The 22590-nt window shown below is 44.8% G+C and overlaps 1 protein-coding gene across 1 annotated transcript in view; it reads left to right on the plus strand.

The window, feature by feature from the left end:
- The first annotated feature begins 1570 nt into the window (after window positions 1-1570).
- The window catches only part of CDHR1 (cadherin related family member 1), a 44898-nt gene continuing 23878 nt past the window's right edge, over window positions 1571-22590 (plus strand). Inside the window, exons 1-15 of the mRNA XM_075506603.1 lie at window positions 1571-1585; window positions 2180-2260; window positions 2962-3101; window positions 3253-3434; window positions 4401-4455; window positions 4785-4962; window positions 6433-6484; window positions 7564-7709; window positions 8585-8635; window positions 9981-10070; window positions 12358-12474; window positions 14198-14341; window positions 17346-17424; window positions 20322-20422; window positions 22160-22363. Of these exons, the coding sequence (XP_075362718.1) occupies window positions 1571-1585; window positions 2180-2260; window positions 2962-3101; window positions 3253-3434; window positions 4401-4455; window positions 4785-4962; window positions 6433-6484; window positions 7564-7709; window positions 8585-8635; window positions 9981-10070; window positions 12358-12474; window positions 14198-14341; window positions 17346-17424; window positions 20322-20422; window positions 22160-22363 (1635 nt within the window). The remainder of the gene's footprint in view (window positions 1586-2179; window positions 2261-2961; window positions 3102-3252; window positions 3435-4400; window positions 4456-4784; window positions 4963-6432; window positions 6485-7563; window positions 7710-8584; window positions 8636-9980; window positions 10071-12357; window positions 12475-14197; window positions 14342-17345; window positions 17425-20321; window positions 20423-22159; window positions 22364-22590) is intronic.

Genomic DNA, 22590 nt, shown 5'->3' on the forward strand with positions numbered 1-22590 from the left:
TAGCATTCTTGTAACCAGCGTGAGTAAGAATAGTGACAAATATGTGATGGGCTTTCGCGTGTGCTTTTGTAACATTAGCAACCAGACTAGGTACACAGAGGTCCCTGGAGAGCTTATGCTTTGGTTGCAGTGGTGATAAAGCCCAAGCTGCTCCGTCTTCAGTGCTGCTGTGCCTCATGCCTGCTGGCTTCATCCAGAATGTGTTTACATGTGTTTACATTGGCTGGCTTGTACTTCAATTTGCTGTATAAATGTGCTTTAAAAGACAAGAGAGAAGCAGCTTCTGGCTTACAGCTCCAAAGGTGCCACCAAAAGCATTTCTCTGAGGTGAAAGTTTAGGATGTGTTGAGTTTAGGCTTTTGCAAAGGGCCTCGAGAAACCCTTGGGAAAGGGAGGTGAGAGCTTACTTTTGAGAAGGCCAAATGCGGTATCTTTGCCACGCAGCTGCCAGTGCTTCTTTGGACTAATTCCCAGAACACCTTGACTAAAAGCTGTAAGTACTGCAGGGTCCTCTCTTTTGAAAGCACTTTGGGAAGTTCCCTCGAGATGTGCCTGCTTGGGGTTTGCTCAATGCAAACTGCTGCTGCTACCCGCTGCCCACGTCAGCACAGCCGCTCCTCGGGATGATTTGGCAGGGAGGCTCCCAGAGGAGGGCACAAACAACACCCGCGCTTCGGTGCCAGGTGTGTGTTCAGCTTCGCACAGGGCGAGAGGACCAGTGTTCGCATCAGACCACAGTCGGAGCTTCATGCCAGAGCTCACTGAGGGCTCACACACTGCCCGTGCTAAATGGCTGCCAGGCTGGCCCTTTTCTGTGGCCCCAGTGAGGGGTCTCGCACCGCAGAGGAGGCTATTACTCTTCATCCCTCTGCCCCGATCTCCTCCAGAAGAAGGAGAAGGAATCTGGTCTCCCGTGTCCGCGTGCAGTCCTGAGCATGCACGCTCCAGCAGCCATCTTTCAGTTTGAGCAGGATGATCAGTGACAAAACAGGGGAATTAAAACTTCCATATGTTTGATTCTGGATGGCTTCACTCAGGCTTAGGTGCTGCAAAAATGGGCGGGTTGCCATTCGGTTTTCCCTGTGCTTACATAAAGTTTGGAGCCATAGGCAGGATGCTTTTCTTGGCAGCAGCCAGTGTCTGATCTGAGCAATGCCATGAACAGCAACTTTAATAAACCTCCAGGGGTTTTACAGTCTCTGGCCCCACTGAGATTACAAGCAGTAGGCAAAGTGGTGTGTGCTAGTTATATTCCCCGGCATCTGTAGGCAACAGACATGCAAAATTTTGGAGCACTGAAAGGAGGTGATGGATTCTCTATGTGACTGTAGAAAGAGAAATTGCAGTGCTGCAGCTGCATGAACACATCAAATTCAAGAAAATCACATTATCATGCTCATAGCATCCTTAACATGACCTTCTCTTCCCTTGTGCAATTGTGCTTACTTACAGATAGTTGTGATCTACCAAGTTACGTACATTGTGACATAAGTTATCATAAAAACAGCAAACGCTATTTCTCTGTGAAAGCTTGAAAGTGTCTGCAGATTCCCATTTATTGCTGCAGAGCATGAGACCCCTTGAGGTAAGAAGGGCCAGAACAGCAGCCTCTTCCAGTGCCAGATTTAAGAATAACGGGAAAAGTTATGAACTGAAATAGCAGTTGCAGTTTGTGTGGCTGTTTGGCGGGGCATGTGGGTGCTTAGCTCTTTGCAAAAAGTTGCCTGTGTACATACAAAATGTACGTGTGTGTTCCTAATCCAGGTCTTAAGGCATGTGTGGGATGCTATTTCAGGTTGGTTGTTTCATCTTACCTCATCAGTCCCTGTAAGCCCTCATAGTGGGGACAGAGTGGGACTGAGAACAGCTGCAGAGCAAGGGATTGAAGCATACCGAGAAGGCCTAAGTTCATTACTCTCAAAGCCCAAGCATCGTCAGTGCTCTGGAGATCTTTGCATGCCTCTCATCCTTGCATTTTTCCTTTCTGTTTTTCCCCATGTCCCCAGGTATGCCCTCCCCCCCCATTAAAAGCCAGTTTGCAGTAGCAGTTCTTCTTTGATCAAAGCTACAGCTGCCAGCTTCCTACCACTGGCTAACTGACCACGTCAGGTCCCTCCATCTTCAAGCTTCCCCATTGTTCCTGCGTGCTCCTGGTCTTGTTTCTTCTCCTTATTCACAGCTGGCTGTGGAAAGTTCTCTTGTCCTCTCTGGTATCCGTTGTTCCTTCTCCGTTTCTGTCACCCTGCTGCTCCCCAGACTGGTGAGGCTCCCTGCTAATGTGTTTCCTGGTCCATCCGTCAGTGCCCAGCGATCCCACCCTGGCATTCTGCCCTCTCTCTGTATGCGTTTCTGTATGTCATCCAGCACAGACAGAGTAGCTGAACCTGCAAGGAATTTTTTCTGCCCACAATTTATTTCCAGCCCTCCCTGTTACAAAAAAATATCTGAGTGAAAGAATTAATGTGCTTCTCTTTTAAATTATAATTCCTTTCTGACTAGAAAGGACACAGTCATGGACAATTTAGCCCGAGCTGTGTCTTGGAATCTAGAGACCCACCGATACCTCACATTCAGACAACTCCAGAAAGGCTAAATTATTTGAAGATGCAAAAATATTCAACTTTTTGCAGAAACTACAATCTCCTCCCTAGGAAAGCTAGGAGCTACCAGAACAAAACTGTGCATCACTGCAGCAGAGCTAACGCTGTGCAAAATGGAGCCCCCCTGCAAAGCAGAGCACTGCACAGAGATGCACTGGGGACTCGCAGGTGTCACAGCCTTCGCTTTTGTTTTTGTGCCTCTAACAGAAACTGCAGATACATCAGAAAATTGCCCTCACATGGCTTCTCCTTGGAGTTGGTTGCTGTGGGTGCCGTGGGGACACACTGCTGCTGTCCGTGGGGTGGTGTTTCAGGCCCCGTGATAAGCGCTTGCCGACGACCCCCCCGCTCCCCACCGCAGGGGCTTGCGGCTGCTGCTGTAGCAGCCATGGCTTTTGGGCTGCCGACCCTGGCCGTGTCTCTCTCCGCTTTGCCAGCCAGCGTGGTGTGGTGGGGTGTGGGGAGGGAGCAGGAGGCGCCCGGGCACGCTCAGGAAGAGCGGTAGCTGGCAGTGAATGGGAAAGGAGCCATTTTTGAGGTAGTCTTGGTGTACGGTCCACGTCCTCCAGGAGCCTGAGCTCCCCTTGCAGTGTAAAACAGCCGTCTGTAGGCTGCGTGTGAACTGTCCGTCGCCTTTCCTGGGGGGAAACAGGCCTTTGGCCGAGACAGGTGGAGAGCAGGCGCTAACCCCGGGTGAGACGGTATGTGCTGTGGCATCGGGACCAGAGGTGTCCTGTCCTGGGAGCATGGCCATGGATGTCCCGCTCAGCATCTTGTTAACAGATGTCAGCTGTGGTGGCAAAGGACAACAGGGGAATGAGCGTAGTCCAAAATGTGCTTGGCTTGTTTGACTTGGCAGGGAGGGAATTTGATGGCTGAGTGTCACACAGCAGAGAGGGAAAGCGTGCCTCCAGTGAGAAGGCAAAACCAGCCCCAGAGCACATGGACAGAGGCTGGCCATGAATAAATTTAAGTCAGAAATGAAGTAAAATGGAGCAACGGCATCATGGGACAGCCATTCAGCCTGAGTGACAGGAGCAAAGAGCAAATGACTTTTAAGATGGAATAGGAAAACAGTGAGAGCCTGGCGTGGCTCCTGGGAAGCAGCTGTAGCAGGGAGCAGCGTGCAGCTCCCCAGGACTGCCCATCCCAGCCTGCTGCGCCATCCCCTAGGTACCCAGAGCATCCAGCTCCTCCGAACGGGGCCCTTACACGGCATTTGCTATATCCCCAGGTAAAGAATCTTCTATTCCCTTATCTTTCTGACAGGGAGAGGCTGTTTACTTGGTACTCACTGGTAAGATTTTAGCTGTTTTTTTCATTTATTTCCTTTCCAGCAAGTGGAGGCAGCACACTGAGAGGAGATTTTCAACTGGCATTAACACTGTGCTGAGAAGTGTTCCTGGGGTGTTAATGATATGGAGAGTATAGTGCAGTGAAATTACAATTCAGACAAAATCAGGAATTATAATGAGCTAGAAAAGAAATTTTGATCCACCATCCAATTTAAAAGGCACACAAGTGTCCTGTATTATGAAAAATGAAGAAGTATCAGCTTTAGCTAGGAAGTAAACAGTCCAGTGTAAAGATCAATGATGTCCTTCATTACTTGCTCAGAAAACTTAGTAATCTCAGTCTGTACCAATATCAGCTTTTCTTCTCATGTTTAGCAGCAAGAAAATTCCTGTTTTCCTTATAAGAAAATTCCTAGAAAATGTAGGAGAGAAAATTGTGAGATTAGAAGAAAAAGCCCGGGTTCAAATGTATTCACCTGAACTTTCCCAGCCTATTCTTCTCTAGCACATGCCCTGCGATCCCCGAGGAGTGGTTTGCAGTCCATGTACTACCGGCCTTGGTGGGTCAGGGCAGCCCCAGTCACAGCACTAGGCTGCGTGCCTGGTTGTTGCCCGCGGGCTCCGAGAGACCCCAGACACCGGTTGTAGGGTCCATCCTGTTTCTCCGCTGCTCAGCAGCTGCTGCAGACAGCCAGGCATGCTAGAAACAGGCAGGAGAGCCAGTGGTGTGTAAAGTGGAAGGGACAGGAAAAATGAAGAAGGAGGGCAGAAAAGTAACTGAGAAGTAAAAACTTCTAATGAGTGAAAGAGGCTGAAGAAAAGCACTGTATTGATAATGATGTCAGTGACATGCTGACAATTGACACCTGAATTCTTCATTTGGCCCCAGCTGTGATATTAAGACAAAGCTTTTGAAAAACAAGAATAAGTGCAGCCAGTACTGCTGCTGCCGAACCTTCAACAGGCTTGAAATTTCTGTCTCTTATGTAGCTATATCAGGAGGCATGTGTCCTTTCAGGACACTATTTTATATCAGCCCCAGTTTATTCCTCTCCTTGCATATCTTTGTACTTGCACAGTTCAGTTGTTACAATCAGAGAAGTGTCTCATCATACTGCTCATTGTCATTCCCTAATAATTTTGGGGGATCTCGTTACAGATGTTGTCCTGGTTTTGGCTGGGATAGAGTTAATTTTCTTCCAAGTAGCTGGTATAGTGCTGTGTTTTGGATTTAGGATGAGAATAACGTTGATAACACCGGGATGTTTTAGTTGTTGCTAAGTAGTGCTTATACTAAATCAAGGACTTTTCAGCTTCCCATGCTCTGCCAGGGGCACAAGAAGCTGGGAGGGGACACAGCTGGGACAGCTGACCCCCACTGGCCAAAGGGCTATTCCATACCATATGACGTCATGCTTGGTATAGAAACTGGGGGGAGCTGGCTGGGGCGTAGCAATCACTGCTTGGGGATGGGCTGGGCAATGGTCGCTGGGTGGTGAGTGACTGCATCACTTGGTTTTTTTGTTTTTCCCTGGGTTTTGTTCCTCTCTCTCTCTCTCGTTATTTTCCTTTTCATTACTATTACTATTATTATTATTATTATTATTATTATTATTATTATTATTATTATTATATTTCAATTATTAAAATGTTCTTATCACAGCCCACGAGATTTCTTACTTGTGCTTTTCCGATTCTCTCCCCATCCCCCCGGGAGGGGGGAGGGTGAGCGAGCGGCTGCGTGGTGCTTAGTTGCCGACGGGGGTTAAACCACGACAGTCCTTTTTGGCGCCCAGCGTGGGACCAAAAATAACAGCTGGGGCCAAAGTTGTTATTTTCTGCTCTGTTTTGTGGGAAAAGTCCAAGAAAAATGTGGAAAGTGTTTTGTAGTTTTGTGAACCTGTTTTGCAAATCTTGACTATTTGTTGGCTGGCTGAGCCAGCTTGTAACAGGGTCGGTTGTTTATGTTCCTGTGGGCCCGTTGGTTTTTGCAATGTGAACATTCTTCTGTACAAAGTTGCCCAAATATTGCCCTGGTAATTATCATAAGAGAGTTTACTCAGAAGTGAACACAGATCCCACATGGCTTGGCATAATCGCTTGCTATGCAAAGAAGACAGCCATGTTTTCTAAGTATCACCGCTGATGCCTGGGCATTGCATGTCCATTAAGCCCACTGATCTGTTTGCTTCATATTTTGCATGCCAAGGAATAAGCAAATGAGGAGTGAAAGGTTGTATTGCAAAACTGAGGAAACATTTGAGAAGCTGACCTGTCAGCGCTCACCTCAACCAAGGCTCTAGAGTTAAACAGAAGCTTATGGATCAGGTCAGTGAAAAACTCCACTGCCACTGCAGAGAGGATGTGAGAAAAAGATTACGACTTCTGAGTACAGAATTAAAAATCTCTCAAACCAGAGAGTAGTTTAAAACTGGAGCCAGAGTAGTTTAAAACTGGCCAGAGTAGTTTAAAACTGGAGCCTTCTGGGTTCCCTTTAACAGCGTTCTTCCGTAACTTTATGCTAACTTTCTTAGCAGGGATCCTTCCATCGTATCTTTGTGTCCCATGCACAAGCAAAACTCACTACCAGTGAGTCACTTGGCTACGGTATTTCCAGAGCAGAGAACTTTGTTAGATGTAAAGCAGAGTTTCTGTTCCAAACCTCTGCAACTTGGATATCTCAGGTAACTTACTCAGGGCACAGCTGATTGGAAGGAAACGACAACAGTGTTTTATATTTCAGGCTCAGTTAACTGGTATTTGTAAAGTGCTTGAAGTTATTTGCATGAAGATATTAATGCACAGTAGAATGACAGACATGTAAATTTAAAAAAATAATACTAATAAACCCTCACCACGTTTTGAAAACGTGGGTGTTATAACTCCCCCAGGAAGTATCACTTCTGATAAACAAAGTCAGTTTACTGGAAAAACTGACACCAACTTCTCAAACGTTTAAAAATAGAAATAATCTCTCTTTCCCCAGCTTGTGAAAGAAAGGCATTGATGAGTTTAGAGAATTTATTCATTGGTATGAGCGTGAGTCGGTGTGTTAAGTAGATAATTTAATGAGAGGGAGCTAATGAGGGCGAGCAAAGAAGGAAAGAAGACTTCTTCATCTATTAGTTCTGAAAGTGGAAAAGTCTGCAAATGTCCTTGCATCTCCTGAGCTTCAGAGCCTGGGCCCAGTCCTGCAGGAGCACTGCCTTCAGCTGCCGGATCCTCTGCCTGCTAGTTTGCAATTGCATTGTTCCCGTAGGGCAGAGGTGTGTGAGGGCCTTTCGGTACTGCTGAGGTTGTCACGCAGTCGTACAATAGCATCGCTTCTGACTCACCCGGGGTGAGAGTTAGTCAAGAGCTTGTCATCCATGTAAACACTATGGTGTGAATGGTATCGATCTAGGCGTGGTCCCACAGGAAAGGGCCTGAAGCGAGAGAAACCAGCACTGATAAACTCGGTTTAACCAGGAGGCTAAAAAGTGCCAATCGGGACTATTGAACTGTCTGCTTATCCATATTTCCCAGTGAGGGGGTTTGATTCACAAAAGCTTTGCCTGCCACAGAGGAGCTAAGTTCCTAAGGAGCAGACCGGTGAAATATTCACTGATTGAAGTAATGAAGTAAGAAGTAATTGAAGTAAGAAATGCTGTTGAATGTCAATTTTTCAGGTACCCACGTGTACACTCTGAATGGAACTGATCCAGAAGGGGATCCCGTGACGTACGGCCTGGCCTATGAAGCTGGATCAAGACGCTACTTTTCTGTTGACAAGAACCTTGGAAACGTTACGCTGATCGAGGAGCTTGACAGAGAGGTACAGGAAAATGGCACCACTCCGTGTGTTCGTGGAATTTCCTTCCGTTTAACTTGATCCGTGGCTTTGAGGGACAATGCCAACTTATTTGCCCCTGAAACATGTAATCTACTTTGAGACATTATACTTCACCCATCACGTTGTTTTCCAGTTGACTTGCGCCACTGACGCTGCTATCAAATTGTTTGGCAGCTGTCTGTCCAGCTTTTGCCAGAAGAGAATTTTACTCTTTACTCCTATCTTTCCCCACCTGCACCCCATCAAGAGCTTTGGGGCAGTTACGGTCCTCTAACCCTCAGACAGGGGACTCTCCTGTCATTAGGAGGAAGCAGAGATTTGCGTAAGCGGTGTTCCAAGACACTTCTCTAGTGACATCACAGCCCTTTAGCCCACATGTAACCACACAGGTTAAGGACGATCCCAGCAACAGTGGCCTAAAGGCAGCCGTATTCTGGGAACACAGGCACTGAACCCTTCATGTCTCCTTCGCAGGGCAGGGTACGCAGGACTTAGTAAACCCTTCAAAATACTGTATACTGAGACAGAAGAATTTTGAACCAATCGTGCCTTTTTTAGGGAGTGTTTCTTCAAAAAGATGACTGATTTTTCACTAGCACTTTACAGGACAACAGGGATTCCCAGACCAGCCATCTCTTGACAGTAGCCAGAGAAAGTCCAAGGAACCCCGCAGCTGGAGCCTCTCAGGGGTCTTCCTAGCCTCTGCTGTGATTGCTCTGTGGTATTAGTTGTTACTTTCATCTACCTGCTGAGACACATTTAAATCTGCAGTCCTTTTCCCAACCAATTGTTTGATAAACAATCCTTTGTTTATCAAAACACCATCTCTCTAACAAAGGAATTTTCTTGGGTTACAGAAGGAAGATGAGATTGAAGTTATTGTCAGTATCTCAGATGGCCTGAGTACAGTAAGTATTTAATTATGCTGTAGCTTGTCAAACTGTCTGTCCCCACGTACCTCCTCCTATTAAATTACCTTACAGGGACTATCTCATTTTATCAGAAAACATAATCTCATTAGAATCTTACCTCCTGTTTCAAGAGCCACCAAACTCCCAGTAACTCAAGTCTCACTCCAGCTCGTTGCTCAGCTATTTGAGGATAATTACAATGTAGTGTGAGCTGAAAGACTGACTTAGTGGCCTGCAGAATTACAGCAGCTTCCTTTGAAGTTTCACTGTCAGCTCAGTAGGACTCATACCTAACAAAGATCTGGAGGCTTTTTGGAGAAATGTGTAACATTATAGGAACTATTGTTGGACACCCAAGAGCTGACGGTCCCTCCACCCCCATGATGTTCCTCTAGCATGACATTGAGAAGATTTGCTTAGGCTAAGGTGGTGGGGGTTTTCTTGTCCTCTGCTGAATAAAGCTTTGATCACATCTAATCATTAAGGACTTATCTGAGGCATTGCACGAGCATCCAATCCTAGTTCTATAAATTTCCTTGGCATTTTCAGTTTACGGACGGATGCTGTCACAGCCAGGATATTAGTCTGCCAATAAGAGGACCTAGGCTTCATCCCTAGAGGTGCCACAAAAGTGTGACCCTCTTACTATCCACAAGACTAGATAACTCTAGAGCTCTTCCTTATCTCAAACAAATTAATTGAGATTACTACAACAAATGTTTGGGTGGTGCCAGCGTCCTACAGGCACAGCTGCCCCGGCAACCTCTGTAAATAGGAAATAATGGGATCACATCCACATGTCCACCTGCAAACATCTGGGAAGTTTTGTTGGTCAAATATGTTTGCTTCTGTATTTTTAGAAAGAGAACACACATTTTGTTCAAGATGGATTGTTATGTATTGGTAGCATGTATTTGTACATCCAAATTATGCATGCTATTAACCTAGTATCATGATATCAAATGAGGGATTAATGAATGCGCTTGGCTGTCAGGTACCAACTTCTACAGACTTTTATGTATTCTCGTAAAATAAATCATGATATCTTGAATGCCGTAAAGAAGAAGAAAGACTTTTGAAAGTCAGCCTTGGTCTGTAATTTATAAAGTACTCTGAGGCTCCTTATTTAGTTTGGGGATATCTGGGTGTTTTCTACAAAGCAAATTCTTCTGGATTATGGTATTTTCTGTATTTTCTTTTATGTGCTCAGTTTTGGTAGTGCAAAGATATTCTATTACAAGATAATTTTTCATTGCCTTTGACTACACCTTAGTAGGCAAATGAACAGGTACATGTTGAAAATCAGCTTGAGCCATAATATGTTCTTCACATTCTACTCCAGGTTTCTGAAAAAGTCAGGATCCTTGTAATGGATGCTAATGATGAGAGCCCGGAGTTCATCAATACACCTTACATAGTCCAAGTCCCAGAGGTTGGTGAAGTTCCTTTGCCTACTGGAAGTATATTTCAATGGGATGTAAAGAGGAACTAGTATGTTTGCGGTAAAACAACAAGACGTGCAGGACTAACTTGCATTCTTTTGTTTTAGGGTTTGGGTAGATATTTAATATTCATTGCAAACTTAGGGAATAAGTCTGTAGGTACTTCAGGTGTGCTATTTTGTAGGTCAGCTCCAAGATGTGAGTCACTGGAGTTTTTAGAATTGACTTCAGCAGGAATAGGATGTGCTCTGTCTTAGCTGAGATTTCCTGTCATTTTTATTCCAAAAAGCTTTCTTCCTTCTTGTTCTTCTCCAGTTTCCTCCATTTTTAATCTCTTCCCTCTTTTCTTTCTGCTTTTTGGTTCCTTCAATGCATTTATATTTGCTCTACTATCACTCTCTTTTCTGCCTCCTTGCATGCTCATTTTTCATTTCTTCTAACTCAACCGGTTTTCCACCTCTCTGTGACTCTGGTAATTCTTTCTGGTCACAGAACGCTCCCTCCGGCAGCAGTATCTTTAAGATTGAGGCAGTGGACAAAGACACGGGTTCTGGAGGAAGTATCACCTACTTCTTGCAGGTAAGGTATTACCCGTACCTTCAAAAATCATCTCTCATTTACTGAGAGCTCAGAAATCAGGTTAAGAAAAGATTGAGTCTGGTACTGGTGTCTATAGGACCAATTCTGTAGCATGCACAAGAAAACAAGCATTGCCAAAATGGATATTGTCTGATTGAGAGCAGGCAGGTGCAGTCCAGCAGGCAGAAGGAGGAGCTGGAGCTTCCACTGTCACTCCTATGCTTGCCAGCAGGACTCCTCGCACCACAGCTCTTACTGGCCCTTTCTTTGGAGTGACGGGGAGAGCAAGTCTAACTTGTAATCTTGTATGTGTATGGGATTTCTAAAGCATGAAATAGCTTTCTTTAGAAAGCAAAATGCACTGGAAACCCAAATGTGGACTTTGGTGTAGCAGGCTGGTGCATCATTGAGACCTGGATCACAGTGTGAAATATGAGGTACTAAGTCTTCTCACTGGCAAAGCCGTGCCTGATGGAAACCAGCCTTTCAGGTATTGCCCACCGGTGAAGAACAGAAAGGGCTCCGTATTTAAAGCTGAATTTCTGTATTACAGACCTTCTGCATGCCAAAAGGGCAACTTTTTGCATTATATCTTTCAAATTCCTTCTTCCTACAAGCAGCTTCATCCAGATTAGCTGCAGTTCCCCGTTATTCAAGAGGCAACAGAAAAAACCCAAAACCAATTTGTTGCAATATTTACTTTTGATACAAATATGGAAACAAGTTGGAAGATACTTGCATAGCACTAAAGCTAATCCTGCTAAGAGCTTGGGCATACTGTGAAAGAACACCTTGAGTGCCTTGTTGAAATTTAGTTTTGATTTCACCAATTATGATCCATTTAAAATACAATATGTGCAGGTTTCAATTTTGCACAGGGCTTTTTCCAGTCAGCTGATAGACCATGAAGCCAAGGAACAGCAATTTCAAACTTCTATGTCTAGTTGATATATCTGTGTGGCAAAAAGGTTACTAAATACATGTATTTGTTGAAAAAATGTTGCCGTGTCTTTTGGCACAATCTCTGGGAATTCTCAAGTTGCACAGAAAAAAACCTCTCTGGAAGTCTGATGAGGGCAGGTGGTGACATCTACTGAAAAGGCCAAGATTATCCGACAGTGCCATTGTGTATGGATACCCAAATGGAAGTGTGTTTATAGATATCTCCAGTCCAGAAGAATGGAGAGAGACATTTTTCAGGCCTTTTTGGAAATCAGATGTCCTTTAGGTTTTATTTGTATATCACAAAAATCACTGAAACACCACTCTATTGACAATAATCTATGCATGCAAACTTCCTGGGTTTTTTTAAGCCAGTAGAACTTTGAAACACTAAGGGATAACACCTTTTTTCTTCTTCCTTTTCCCCTCATCTTTTTTTTCTGTTAAGACTCCATGCCTCTTTCCATGCAATGAACTGTGTTAACCAAAGTTTAAGATTTCACAACGAAATACTAAAAGATTACAAAAATCTACATTGCAGGTAACTGATTTATTCTGAATAATGAGAGACTCGTGGTTGGTTCATGAATTGTTCATAAACACACAGAGGTGAAATTCATCAAATACATTATTCACCCAAACCGTATCATTATTCTAGTCTTTTTCCTTAGCAGATGAAATAAAAGATGAATCCCTACGGCAATCTTACTTCCATACCTGTAATCTCTCGCTGTTTCTTCTTTTCTTTTCTTCTAGAACATCCATGCTAATAAGTTTACAATAGACCGTCACAGTGGTGTCCTGCGCATCAAAACAGGGGTCACCCTGGACTATGAGAAATCAAGAACACATTTCGTCGTCGTCGTAGCCAAGGTATAAAGCTTTTAGCTGAAACTAGAGGAGATAGGGGGGGATGTATTTGAGTAGGACTGACTAGTTCAAATACAAGTGTGACTTAAAGGGTTGCATAACTTTGAGGCCGCAGAGTCACTCCCTCTGTAACACCCACCCCACCGGGACGCCGGGGGCCCCTCCTCCACCCCTTTTATATTTTGGGGGGTAACATGGAAAAGTGAGGGAGGAAAGGTGACCAGTGTCTGCTGCTGAACAACATCTGGAGGCATTTGGGAGTGGGTTTCCCACCTTTCGCTCAGGCCCCAGTGCCAGCATAGTGAGCCCCGCTGCAGAAAGTCACCTGTGCGTTCTGAGAGTCACCTAGAAGTGAAGGGTTGGGGCGGGTTGGTGTATGCAGCCCCGGCTTCGAGAAGCGTCAGCCTTTGGGCAAACGCAGGTGCCCAGGGCTCCCTCGTGCTGCCCAGGGCACGGCCCTACGGCAACAGGGGCAAACCCCCGGCAGGCAGGCTGTGCAGGTTGCAGTCGTTAGCCACCGTAAGACACAGGGCACAGCTGGACCCCGCGCAGCGCAAGTGACGGACTTCTTTTCTGGAAATAGCTGGGGGTGCTTCTTTCTTTCAATTGTCTGCTGCCTTGTGGCAGGAGCTTATTCAAATCCTGCAAATACTGCTGCACATCCCTTCTTGCCACTGGCGTTGTCAGCGGTGCTGCGCCTGTGGCGCGGCTGAGGATTCGTAACAGGCATTAAAAGTTTACGGATTCTGAAGTACAGTCTCTCAGGATCCTGTGGGGAACCGTCACACGGACTCGCATGGGTGGAAAGAGGATGATTTTGCTGCTACTGATGGTGACTTTCAGTTTCTCATGTTTTATGAGAAACGTACAGATCTTTTTATGTATTTATTTAGCCAGGGTTCGTTTGAGGAGAAGTAACAAAATTTGGCTTAAATGCTGCCTTTGGGGCAGTAAGGAGGAAAAAAATGAGCATATCTTTTCCAAAAAATGGAATTTTTAGAATTGGTACAGCAGACATGCTGAACAATTCACACTCCTATACACCAGCATGACTACTGACCTCCAGCCGGTGCTCTGAGACTGAGGGTGTTAAAAGCTTCTGAAATTGCGAGTCGTCTTTCTAATTGGCTCTGCTGTATCAGTAGCACCGAGTTGATTGTAGTCAAGTCCCCAGAGGCTGTCTATACACTGTGGCTATCTAACAGTTCTTGGCTGCACAGCTCCTCCGTGCTTTCACTTTGTCACGTAGGAGTCCCCAGGAGACTTTGATCATGTGCACTGTTTAATTTCCCCCTAGAAATGCACTACCTGGCTCCTCCATGTTGTCTTGTGTTTATGACAAGACTATACGAGGGATGAAAAGCTGTAGAAGTTAGTCACTAGCTCTTTGCATCAGTTTCTAGCATTCTTTTTTCCTGCAAAAAACTTGAATTCCCTGTCCCCTGTGTTGTTGATAAAAGATCATATATGACTGCATATATTGACACAACCACTTTTAATATAAGAAATTACTTCTGAGACACTGCAAGCTGTCTTCCTAATCAGAGAGGGAGCAGAACAAATGGAAAAGAGAAGGGAATAGGGCAGCAGGGATTAATCTGTGTGCTGAGGGAGAGAAGGGATTCCTGGGACTGTGCTTCTGAAGGCTCGTGAGGTGCATACAATGCCATAAGCTGATTTGCAGACATGTTTCAGCAGGGGGATCTGATGATGACTTCTCTTCCAGGATGGTGGTGGGAAGCTCAGGGGAGACAACAAAGTGTTTTCAGCCACCACAACAGTTACTATCAATGTGGAGGATGTTCAGGACACTCCTCCCATGTTCATTGGGACTCCCTACTATGGATATGTCTATGAGGATACACTCATGGTAAGTGCTGGTTTTCGCCCGTAGGAGAACAAGCGCAATCTTTCACATCTCAGTCAAGATGGCCCTGTGGTTTCTAGCACAGGCTTTATTGGAAACTAGGACCTAAACTCCGATTTGACTCCTAGGTGAAATGAGCTGACCAAATCTCAGACTTGTTCGTATTTACATCCATTGCAAATTTGCCATGCGAGGCTTCCTGTTGCTGTCGTTAAAGTCAAAAAGGATTCTGCCCATTTATGTTGCTCTAAGCCCAGACAGTGACTAAGAGCTCTTCCGTAGCTGGGACCTGCAGAGGCACTTGGCTGAAGGCTTGAGCAGGTTGCCAGTTACCTCACCTGAACACATCATGCTAGAAGCCTTTGTGTGTTTGTGTGCTGTGTGGTCTCACGGTGCTTTTATTTTCTAGCTGATCTGTCTGGTACCAACAGCTGGTTTTGCAAGGTATGGGGAGAATTTATGACCAAATGCTCTAGATTCTTTGTGCTGTCCCATGGACATCACCTGAGGAGAAGCTATCCTGACATCCCCAAAATGCAGGATACGTCCTGCTCAGTGATGGCTAGATAGGCAGAATGGGCCAGGAAATCCTCCCAGGCCTAAACCCCACCAGATTATCAAGCAAGCAGGGACGTACTTAGGAGAACCACTTACAAGTGGGGACACTGCATTTGTCAGCACGTGTCTGCTGCTGAAGACACCACTTCGTATCTATCACGGACACAGAATCCAAGGACTACACTGAGCTCCTGGCTGTGCCATCACCTCGGAAATGCCTAATGGCACATTCGCTTAAAAGGGAGCATACAGCTTAGCAAATTAGGTTATTATATACACCATGATGCTTTCAGCCATGTATTATTCTTGAAGCTGCAAACTAATGAAGTTTCTCTATATCTAAGCAGTGGCATGATATTGTGTGTGGATCAGCTCTCACCCTGATACATAAGATTTAATTAAAATTTTCATCATCCATAGGACGAGAAATGGTATCTACTCATGAAATTACCCAGCATTAGACTATTGATCTCTTTGGCGGTGCGATTTCACACTGTTCACCTGATCTCCCCTTGAGTTTCAGGGAAGATCGGCTCTTTACTTTCTGTCTAGAACTCCAACATACGCTGCAGCCCTTGCATGACTGTATATTGCAATTCAGTGCATGGGCTGTTACATTTCAGCAGGGCAGAGAAGTAATGCTTGTGTACTTTGCAGATGTTTTGAATGAATGATATTATGTATATTGATTTATTCTGCATAGTTACGTACAGATCTTGAAATAACTATCAGGTGCACACAGGAGTTAATGTTTACCATGGAAATGGATGTCAGTAAATGTTAATTACATCCAGCCTGAGCTCATAACTTACACCATTATGATATTATAATGATGGAAGCACAAATCGGTCCTTCCCAGTGTAGGTTTTGCTCTTAGAATGAACTCCACAGAGAGAGACGTGCTAGCTGATTTTAGTGTTGTTTACACGTTTGGTGTTAATTTTGTAAACTTGCTTCTTTTCTCCTTGGTGGAGCTGTCGGGATTTACAAGTACTCTGTCACCTTCAAAGGGACCGCACTGCATTTTGCCCAGTAGGCAGATTTTATTGCAGCTTCCAGCACAAATGATAATAAATACAGTTCTGTATTTCCAGTTGCTCTAACAGAACCTTGCTCTTGTTTGAAAAATTCACTCAAGGGTTGTCATGAAAATGTTCCTTGTTGCATTTGTGATTAACTGATAGTTACTTCAATGTTCCCTGTTTTTGCAGCCCCAAACAGTAACACTTTAGTTCAGGGGCCTAAATTGCACAGCTCGTTGCCACTTGGGTGAGCATTTTAATGCTGACAGTCATCATCCCTGTGAGTTGATAGGAGCAGTCACACGAGCAAATGGTCTCCAGTACACAAGTTCTGTTCCTGTGGCCCACGGCAACGTTACTTGTGGGGAAAGACAGACAGTGAAGGTTTAAGGACAGTTAAATCACCGTAATTTTCACCACGATTTTATGCCCTAAATGTTCTGTGGGCCAAGTTGCTTTGTGATCCCCTGTTTGCTTTTGCTGCCTGTCTGAACTTAATTAGGTAGGACCAAAATGACCTGATGACTCCTCAGCAGCTGCCTGTGTCTCAGCACACATGGGGCACACAGCAATGCCGGGGGCCTACGCAGCAGCTACCAGAGGGCATCTTGGTGGTGACCCAGACTAAACCTTGGGTCTCAGGTTGGTTACTCCAAATCCTCTGCCCAAGTCTGTGGCTCAGGGCAGGTGTCCCTGGGCACAGCTCCCGATTGCTCCTGCGGCCAGCCAGCCCCTGGGCTGAGGCACCCATGGCCACAGGGGGTCTGCAGCCGTTTCACACCCGTGCCGTCGGCACTGCCACAGCAGTGGGCCCAGGGCAGCCCATGGGCAGCAGTGCAGTGCTTCTGCTGGTCCTCTGGTGCTCACCCAAAGCTGAGCTGCAAAAAAGGACAAGAGGGGAGGGTGCTGGGCGAACTGGCACCGGTCTCTTGGCAGGTGCGTGGCATGCCCCGAGGCTGCAGCAAGCCCTGGCCCTCCTGGAGCAAGCAGCTGAGGCCCACACAGCAAAGCAGGTTGCCCTGCCGTCGGCGCGGGCAGCGGCATGGCGCTGGCAGCAGGCTGGCGAGGGCAGGTCGCGCAGAGGCTCCGTAGGGAGCGAGCAGCAGCGGGGGCGTCCCCGCTTGGTATGGAGGTGCAGTCATGGGCTGTAGCGTACCTGGGAACAACTTTCGATGTAGGAACAACACAGAGTTGGTCCAAGGAGTAGCATCCAGCTCCTGCTCTGCAAAGCCAAGCACTGATTTTTTCTGGCTGGGAATCAATGGCCCTTGCTGTGTTCCCTGTACAGCACGAGCAAAAGTACCCGCTCTTCCCCCCGACACCTCACTGCAGAAAGACTTACAGAAGTTCAGTTTCTTAATACGCAGTGGCAATTTCACTGCTCTTTGATCTCAGCACACAGACTGTGATTTCCCATTTCTCCCCAGGGCTCTGAGGTCCTTACTGTTGTTGCTCTTGATGGAGACAGAGGAAAGCCTAACAGTATTCATTACTGCATCGTGAATGGTGAGTAGACTTGTCTTGTATGAAATCTGAAAGGCAGTCAAAACTAGGTTTGACATGAAATTAGAATGGGATATGCTAGGGTTTAATAAAGCTGAGACAAACTCTCATGAAATAATGTCAGGTACCTCGAACAATGCCAGGGCCCTGTCTACCAGAGAACAGCCAAGATACGATTCACTGAGTTTTAGTATCTCTTTCACAGAACTATGCTTGGAGTTCTTAATGTTGCTGATTTGTTAGGCATCGGTAGCCTGCTTGTCATTCAGAAAGCGTAAAGGGAGATGCGTTCACTGCTGCTGTGCATCTCTGTCATTTAATCTGGGAGGTGAGAGAATGCATTGGGAGACCCAGACATATTTAGAGGGATATTTTTATTAATATTGTGATTAAAGTGGCTAAACGGTCAAACCTCTTGTTTCTTGGAAGAAATTGTATTTACCAGTGAAGAGACACTGGCTGTACACTGCACTGGAAGAAAGTAGATGTTATCAGAAGATTAATGCTTTTCATCAGCTATTCTGAGAGTGTCTGTCGCACACCTTTTAACAGCATAAATGTGAGACTTAGCCGAATTGATGATTCATTAGCTGGTGAAGTCAACAACTTAGCTCAACTAAACTCCAAGCTACAACTTTAGTTTGGTTCTCTCTTCCTCCAAAACAAGACTTCCATGGCACCTGGGCACCCCAACTCCCAGGTGTGAGAGATCCCAAAATTTCATAAGAGAAATCTGAGGTGTAGTTGCAGAGCTATGCAGTAAGTTCTTCATTGTGTTACGTGATCTAAACAGCAAGGTCTAGAGAGGACAGAGAAGGTTGCAGCTGAGGTTTTGCCTTGATGTGGGATGGGACCCATGCTGAGGTTCCTTCTCCTCAATGCAAGAGAATAGATAGAAGAGGGTAAAAGGAAGGTAGAAACATTGAGGAAAAAAAAGTTGCAGAAGAGAATAGATGGAAAATGAGAAAAGGTAAAAAGAAAGGTGGAAAAAGAGGAGTCAAAACAAATAAATGGGATGAAAATATGCTAGACAAGGGAGAAATTGAGTAACAAGAATAAGCGAAGGCAGATGAACCAACAAAAATGTCAAAGGGGAATAGGATTAATGAGGAAAGATATTAGATTTCCAAAGAAAATAGAGGAGGACCAAGAAGATGCTATGGGATAAAAAAGGTAAGTGATTAGGAAAGAGTGGAAAATGAAGATGGAAGGGGATGACAGATAAGTAGCAGAAAATATGACTTAATGGAGAGGAGGCTTTCCTCATGCACATTAACACAGGATTTTGTTAACATGAAATGGAAAAGAGGGGAAGGGAATATGCTTTTAGTGCATAGAAAGTTTAAGAAATAGATAGAGAACAAAAGATTACAACAGGTTTCTGCCCCTCCACCTCAGACCCTGGCATTACTGCAACAAGCCATTTTTCCAATAACTGCAGGCTGAGTTGTCAAGGGGCAAGAAAATACTAACAGCAAATAGGAAATTATTTATTCTTTATAAGAATATTTTATCCAGGGAGTGTGGGATAATTTTAGAAAATACTCCAGTCCTCTGAATGTGCTATACGAAGGAACACACATAATGCTACATACCCTGAGTTACCAGTTTCCCTGTGATAACTAGACAATAACATGAAGTATGGTGGCTTGAAATCACTATTGACTTAAGCTTCTTCTCAGTCAGGATGTACTTTCCAGGCCAATGTATCTTAATAATTGACCATTGTATGAGTCGATATCTGTTCAATGTTGTGTCTAGTGTACTTTAATGAAGTTGCAGTTATTGCAGGTATTAGCAAAATGGGACGCTATCAGACGGTTTAAAAATCAGCGCTGGAACTGAGTTAGAGAAAAAGAAAAATGACTGGGCTTTCAGGTCATCATCCGTTATTTCTGAAGGCTCGATCTCCTTCATTGTAAGGGTTTTCCTCTCTTTTCCTTTCAATGGCAGGCTCTGCCACGAAGTGTAGATTGTGGCCAATACCATATGTGAGGTAGCACACGCAGGGGTGCCCATAGCTCCTTGGCAGAGCTGCCGGCTGGTCCCCTCCCCGGGCACCAGCCTGCTTTTGGCCGTGACGGCAAGATGTGATGAGAGGCCGCTGCCTCTCTGCAGGCTGGCAGTTGCTTCAGCACAAATTCACCAGGTCTCAAAGGATCACGGCCCTGCAACTGATCTTCTGCTCAGATCAATGGAAGTTAGGTCGGGGGTGGCAAAGTCAGCCTGCAGCCCTGTCTTGCCTGTGTCAGACTCTGCCTCAGTGAAGAAAGCCTGGGTTTTAACCCAGATCCTCCAAAATCCATTGTTGTTCAGGACAGCCTTGCGAGAGGCTGAGAGTTTTTTAACAACTGAACGTCTAAGGCGAGAAGGTGCTTCTCCAGAGAAGCTGTCTGCAGAAAGAGTGACTGCGTTTCTTTCAGACGGATTGTCAGACTTCTCACCTTAGCTGATATTAGTGAGAGAAATGTTCTTGTTCCTCAGAGACTTAATTATGCATTTGCTAATTAAAATAAGGAACATCTATTTTTGTCTAAACTAGCATATAAAGAAGACAACGTAATAGAAATGAATACCAAATTTGCATGCCTGGTTGCTGAGGCTTAAAGGGAACCTGACCAGGGTGGGAAGAGGAAAGTGAGGGCAGCTGCCCATAGGGGCAGAGCTCCACTGAGCTGTTCCTAGGGGAGGAAACCCTTTTTGGCTCTCATCTGTGTTTTCATCTCACTGTGACCAGGCATAGAAATGCTTCATTTTTGAAAAGCGGCTTCAGATCTACTCATAGATATGGATACGCATACGGACAAGGATATGTTTAATGAAGTGTATGGTTGATTGCTCATGCTTGTTCAGAAAAAGGAAGTGTGGCGTGTAACTAGAGCGTCTTGGTTTTATTGCAGGAAGTGAAGGTTCATTCGAAATCAGCAACACAACTGGAGCCATTTCTGTTATAAAAAGCCCAAATCAGCTCAAGAAAGAAGTGTATGAACTAAAAGTTCAGGTATGTTCTGTGGCCACTTGAAGACTGTTGGTCTAAAATGCCATGAGTAGGCATGATTGTCTAAAATAGCTCAATTTATAGCTGACTTTACCTTTTTTAGAAACTACCTCTTATATTTGAGCAGAGTGCCAGCTAGTATAAAAGAGAACAAACTTTCAAATTAAGTCATCTTGTCCTAATTTCATCTCTGAGTCTAGAGAATCAACATCCTTTACAATATGTAGATAACTGTTCTCTGTGTTTTCAGGTTTTATTGCTAAACTGGGAATTAATGTCTTGCAACCTCTATGTGATGAGATAGGTAACTGTCAAATCTATGATTAGTAATAAGACTGAGGTAATCATGCGATGTCATATCAGTATCCACTCCTGAAGCATTGATCAGCCACATACAAATACATGCTAACACCTTGATGAGCTAGTATCAGTGTGACAGGCTGCACTATTTTAAGCAGTTTCTAAAGACCAAGAGTATAAAAATGTAGAGTTAAATTGTGAAGACTATATCAGTTTTCTTCAAGCAAATGCATATTACAACCACGAGAGTTTGTCATCGTAAGGACAATATTGTCTAAAGGCAGCTTTGAGGCCTTGCACACTGCCAGAACCAGTGTAGCATCCCCAAGGGCACTTGCTTGCTAGTGGGCTCAACCAGCTTGGTGAACCTGGGAGGTCATCGAGTTCCCATTGTCCGAGTTAAACTCAGGCACCATTTCTTCCCCTAATCTCTCTGGTTTACTGCAGTCTGCTAGCGCTTCCCAGATACAGGATTAGTTAAGCCCTTGCAAGCTTTTCTGATCTCCTAGTTATATCTGTGGTGACCCAGAACTCGTGCAGGCTACAAAATCTGCCTGAGGAACCAAAAGGGTGTTGTACTACCCAGTGTAGGTAGTGACAGGCGCCTCAATTACCAGACTAGGATCTTCAGAGAAATTTAGCAGTCTAGTACCTTTGGGTTTGAGCCCTTTGAGCAAAAAAAGCATGCTAGAGAGAGCTGTTGTGTTACAAAAACACTAGCTGGAGTTTCTGTCCTGACAGAAGAAACATCTTAGGTTCAATCCAGTGAATCAGGCTGCACGTTGGAATTGTTGAAACCCAGACAGATTTGATCTTTCAGTTCAGAAAAATGCCAGCTAGGTTTGTTTGTCTGTCCAAACTACATCCAGCTTAAATTAAGCTAATCTAGACAGCAAAGCAGAATTGTAAATCAGAGACTAAATCTCAAAAAAACCCCACCAAACAAAAAAACCCCAAGTGTGTCAATTTTCTTTTTCAAATATTTGCCTAAATACCGCAAGTACAATTTTTCTTGCAGTTTTCAAGGCTGCAGTCTTTCCATGCAATGTGAAAATCAACTACCTGTGGTACCACAGCAAATTTAAAGATTGTCTTCCTTTTCTATTCTGCCAATACTTTAGGCAAGCAATTATCCTGCCTCTATTAGATTATCTGTCTTTAGAGAACTGTTTTCACCTAGGGTGAGGTGCTAAGCTCACAAAATGAGGAGGAGAGTTTTTTCACTGGGGCTTTATTGGGACTGGCTTTTTACCATAGTCTTCTAATCATCATAAACTTCAGTGTGAGATGGACTGAGATTTCTAGATAAACATAAGGCTGTGAATCTTTGTACAAGTTAGTGTGTTAGGGTGATTTCTACATGCAGAACAATACCTGAACACGGAACTGTGGAAAGAGAGTATACCCTCATCATTCTTCTCTCTCTCCTGCCTGCTGCAGGCATCAGAATTCAGCCAGGAAGGTGATGTCTCAGTGTACGCTTTTGCCATGGTGACTATACGGGTGGTCGACCTCAACAACCATCCACCAACGTTCTATGGAGAAAATGGTCCCCAGAACAGATTTGAACTGACCATGTACGAGCATCCCCCAGAGGGTGAAATCTTGAGGGGACTGAAGATTACAGTCAATGATTCAGATCAGGTAAGTGGAAACTATGTGGACTTTCAGTTTTCCTGTCCTATTTTCCCAAAGACTAGAAAGAGCTGAGAGCTGTCAGATGGGGAAATGTCATTTTAGGAACTCAACTATTTCACCTGCGTTCCCCAAAAGCCTAGGGCAGACAAAGTAGTTGTAGGGTCCATTACCACAGAGTTTGGAACCAGAAATATACTTAGTCTGTCATATACTGTTATGTTGATGAGAAGGGT

Source organism: Mycteria americana, chromosome 6 (genome assembly GCF_035582795.1).
Source record: "Mycteria americana isolate JAX WOST 10 ecotype Jacksonville Zoo and Gardens chromosome 6, USCA_MyAme_1.0, whole genome shotgun sequence".
NCBI lineage: Eukaryota > Metazoa > Chordata > Aves > Ciconiiformes > Ciconiidae > Mycteria > Mycteria americana.